The sequence below is a fragment of the Lucilia sericata genome, unplaced genomic scaffold (genome assembly GCF_015586225.1).
Source record: "Lucilia sericata isolate MDLA Ls3-8-SP2 unplaced genomic scaffold, ASM1558622v1 Contig000900F_arrow, whole genome shotgun sequence".
Taxonomy (NCBI): Eukaryota; Metazoa; Arthropoda; class Insecta; order Diptera; family Calliphoridae; genus Lucilia; species Lucilia sericata.
The window spans coordinates 149,508-154,531 of NW_023994887.1; the positions used below are offsets into that span (position 1 = coordinate 149,508).

Genomic DNA, 5,024 nt, shown 5'->3' on the forward strand with positions numbered 1-5,024 from the left:
TAACTAACTAACTAACTAACTAACTAACTAACTAACTAACTAACTAACTAACTAACTAACTAACTAACTACTAACTAACTAACTAACTAACTAACTAACTAACTAACTAACTAACTAACTAACTAACTAACTAACTAACTAACAACTAACTAACTAACTAACTAACTACTAACTAACTAACTAACTAACTAACTACTAACTATAACTAACTAATACTAACTACTAACTACCTAACTAACTAACTAACTACTAACTACTAACTAAACTAACTACTAACTAACTAACTAACTAAACTAACTAACTAACTAACTAACTAACTAACTAACTACTAACTAACTAACTAACTAACTAACTAACTACTAACTAACTAACTAACTAACTAACTAACTAACTAACTAACTAACTAACTAACTAACTAACTAACTAACTACTAACTAGCTACTAACTAACTAACTAACTACTAACTACTAACTAACTAGCTAACAACTACTACTAACTAACTAACTACTCTACTAACTAACTACTAACTAACAAACAACAAACTAACTAACTACTAACTAACTAACTAACTAACTAACAAACAAACTAACTAACTAACTACTAACTAAACTAACTACTAACTAACTAACTACTACCTAACTAACTAACTAACTAACTTTGTACTGAACTTAGAACTGAACTAGAACTGACCTAAAACTGAACTGGAACTGAACTAGAACGTAACACATATAAATTTTTTTTGTTATGAAAACCCTAAAATCGGTCATAGATGTTTAAAAAACGCTCCAATTAAGAAAATGGAGAAAATCTATGGTCACTCATAGTTTCCACCAAGAGTCGGTTTTTATATGGAAAAACTAAAATCGGCCGTTGATTCTTAAATAACGCTCTAATTGAGAAAATAGTGAAAATCTGTGATCACTCATAATTCCCATCAAATATTGCCATTCATATGAAAAACATAAAATCGGCCGTAGATTCTTATATAAAGCAGCAGTTAAGAAAATAATAGATTTTTGTATGAAAAACTATCTAAACTATCTCTTAATATTTGCACATTGATTCAAATGCTTATCCATAACACTTATACATAAATTCTTTGGATTTTCATTTACTTTTGCAGTGAAGAAAAATTTCTGATTACTTATTTCATAAAAATACTTAATAATAGTAATATTATTACAACAATAAACTATAATTAAAAAATGCAATTAATTACACAAGAACTTTAATAATAGTGTTAAAAGTTATATAAAAACTACAACTTGCGATAGAAATCCTATAGTTTTACTTTAGTAAAGTTCGAGAAAAGTCTTGTTTAAGTAAAAAAAAGAGAAGAAAAATGGAAACTAACGGAAAATCTCAAAAACTGCCTGCAGTTAAAAGTCCAAAAAAGAAGTTAAATATACGCGATTTCTATATAACGCCCTTCCGATTCTATACGTTTGTGGGCGTTAAACTTTTTCATTGGGATGAATTCGACATAATGACGAAATGGCAAAAGTTTGTTTTAACCGTGACAATTGCGAATTTAATTTTTAGCTTTACTTGGAAAATTTTTTACGTAATGGTGGATGAATTCGAGAGTACGGTGCAGATGACCGAATGGTTTTTGTATATATCATTTGCAGCAAATGGATTTTTCAAAACCCTCTCTGTTGTCTGGGGACGCAAAATTTTGGATCGTGTTTTAAAGACTTTGGGAAGATTATTTCCGCGTAATGCCAAGGAATGTAAAGATTTTAAATTAAATGAAGGTTACGACTTTATTCATTATCACTCACGTATTATGGTATATAGTCACTGGACCATAGCTTTTATGTTTATGCTTTTTCCCCTGGTGCAGTCGGGTGTGGAGTTTATACAGACGAGAGTATATGTGCAAAGACTTCCCTATATACTGGCCTATCCGTTCGATACCTCTCCTAAACCGGTATATATTTTCTGTTATGTTACACAATTTATGGCTGGTTTCGTCTTGTCGTGTTATTTCTTGGGTTCCGATACTTTGTTGCTTCATACGGTTTATATGGTGGTTTTAAACTTTGAATACTTATGCTTTCGCATTGTGCACTTTGAACCGAAGAATTATGAACAGGATATGACGGAAATTAAGGATGTTTTGGAAAAGCATTATCTATTGAATGAGTAATTGAGAATGTTCTCTTCGGTAAATAAAAAATTTAAAATATTCAAATTATTTTACAGTTTAGCTCAAGCCGTCAACAACGTTTTCAGTTTATCGATACTGATGAACTATATGATCTCGATTATGGTTATTGTATTGATCGGTGTGCAGATTATAACCGGTTCTGAATTGTTTGATTTCATAAAATTTGGTGGATTTTTTGCATCTGCCACCATACAAGTGTATTATGTTTGTCTAATGAGCACTCTACTAATGGAACGAGTAAGTTAAATCCAAAATTCATTTTGCCTTCTAATGTATTAATTGGTTTGCATCATAGAGTACAAGTGTGGGTGAGTCTTTGATGGGCCAGAAATGGTATATGGCAGATGTTCGTTATCAACGCATGTTAACCTTGGCCATCGCTCGATCTCAGAGACCAGCTCATTTAACCGCTTTTAAATTCTTTATGATTTCTATGGAAAGTTTTTCCAATGTAAGTTTAACTCCTCAGACATACATAGGTATTCTTGAAGCAATAAATTTGTGTGTTTTTTTATTTTGTTAGCTAATGACAACTGCATATCAATTTTTCACTTTACTCCAATCTCGCATGGAAGAGGGTGGCCTTTAAAAGGAAAACAAAAAAGCTTGATTTTTAAATTAAAATTTTATGAAGTGACACTTAATTGCACCATTATGGCACCTAGGTGGAATCTAATGCGGTCTGTATTAAATTTCTGGAGAATGATATGATTTCTGTTTGTAATAACTTGGTTTGATGTACTCAAATAATATGATGAGCATTGGAAGTTTGTTTTTTTTGGCACCATAACAATTTAAATAAATAAAGCACCCTGAGTTTTTTGAAAATTAATAGTAAGTCGGACATGGTCATATGGGTATATAATTTCATTTCTGTTGATTTTTTTCTTGGTCTTGTTATATTTAATCAATTTATTGATGAACAAATAATTTTCTGAAAAAGGCTATATATGGGGTCTCGGGATATATATGGAGCGATCCGCATAAAATTTGAAGGGATCAACGTTTATATACAAGCGTGTATAAGGGATGGTGGGCATTCATATGGGGATTTTATTACGCGAATGGGGAAAAATTTATTTGTACCAGTTTTTGTCGAGATCATATACTGGTGTAGGGTATTATGATAATTCACAGACCGATTATCTAGAACACAACTAAAAGAGAACTAAAAGACGTTCAACTGAACTAGAACTGAACTAGAACTGAACTAGAACTAGAACTAGAAACTGAACTAGAACTGAACTAGAACTGAAACTAGAACTGAACTAGAACTGAACTAGAACTGAACTAGAACTGAACTAGAACTGAACTAGAACTGAACTAGAACTGAACTAGAACTGACTAGAACTGAACTAGAACTGAACTAGAACTGAACTAGAACGAACTAGAACTGACTAGAACTGAACTGAACTGACTAGAACTGAACTAGAACTGAACTAGAACTGAACTAGAACTGAACTAGAACTGAACTAGAACTGAACTAGAACTGAACTAGAACTGAACTAGAACTGAACTAGAACTGAACTAGAACTGAACTAGAACTGAACTAGAACTGAACTAGAACTGAACTAGAACTGAACTAGAACTGAACTAGAACTGAACTAGAACTGAACTAGAACTGAACTAGAACTGAACTAGAACTGAACTAGAACTGAACTAGAACTGAACTAGAACTGAACTAGAACTGAACTAGAACTGAACTAGAACTGAACTAGAACTGAACTAGAACTGAACTAGAACTGAACTAGAACTGAACTAGAACTGAACTAGAACTGAACTAGAACTGAACTAGAACTGAACTAGAACTGAACTAGAACTGAACTAGAACTGAACTAGAACTGAACTAGAACTGAACTAGAACTGAACTAGAACTGAACTAGAACTGAACTAGAACTGAACTAGAACTGAACTAGAACTGAACTAGAACTGAACTAGAACTGAACTAGAACTGAACTAGAACTGAACTAGAACTGAACTAGAACTGAACTAGAACTGAACTAGAACTGAACTAGAACTGAACTAGAACTGACTATAACTGAACTAGAACTGAACTAGAACTGAACTAGAACTGAACTAGAACTGAACTAGAACTGAACTAGAACTGAACTAGAAACTGAACTAGAACTGAACTAGAACTGAACTAGAACTGAACTAGAACTGAACTAGAACTGAACTAGAACTGAACTAGAACTGAACTAGAACTGAACTAGAACTGAACTAGAACTGAACTAGAACTGAACTAGAACTGAACTAGAACTGAACTAGAACTGAACTAGAACTGAACTAGAACTGAACTAGAACTGAACTAGAACTGAACTAGAACGAAAAACTGAACTAGAACTGAACTAGAACTGAACTAGAACTGAACTAGAACTGAACTAGAACTGAACTAGAACTGAACTAGAACTGAACTAGAACTGAACTAGAACTGAACTAGAACTGAACTAGAACTGAACTAGAACTGAACTAACTGAACTAACTGAACTAGAACTGAACTAGAACTGAACTAGAACTGAACTAGAACTGAACTAGAACTGAACTAGAACTGAACTAGAACTGAACTAGAACTGAACTAGAACTGAACTAGAACTGAACTAGAACTAGAACTAGAACTAGAACTGAACTAGAACTAGAACTAGAACTGAACTAGAACTGAACTAGAACTGAACTAGAACTGAACTAGAACTGAACTAGAACTGAACTGGAACTGAACTAGACTAGAACTGAACTAGAACTGAACTAGAACTGAACTAGAACTGAACTAGAACTGAACTAGAACTGAACTAGAACTGAACTAGAACTAGAACTGAACTAGAACTGAACTAGAATAACTAACTAGAACTGAACT

At 32.7% G+C, this 5,024-nt stretch overlaps 1 protein-coding gene across 1 annotated transcript; it reads left to right on the forward strand.

Annotated features, from left to right (window-relative positions):
* Positions 1-1,342: 1,342 nt before the first annotated feature.
* LOC119608920 (odorant receptor 85c-like) lies at positions 1,343-2,762 on the forward strand. The gene is made up of 4 exons (XM_037963508.1): positions 1,343-2,148; positions 2,209-2,410; positions 2,469-2,624; positions 2,697-2,762. The coding sequence occupies exons 1-4, from the start codon at positions 1,343-1,345 to the stop codon at positions 2,760-2,762; spliced, it is 1,230 nt and encodes a 409-aa protein (XP_037819436.1).
* The last annotated feature ends 2,262 nt before the right edge of the window (positions 2,763-5,024 follow it).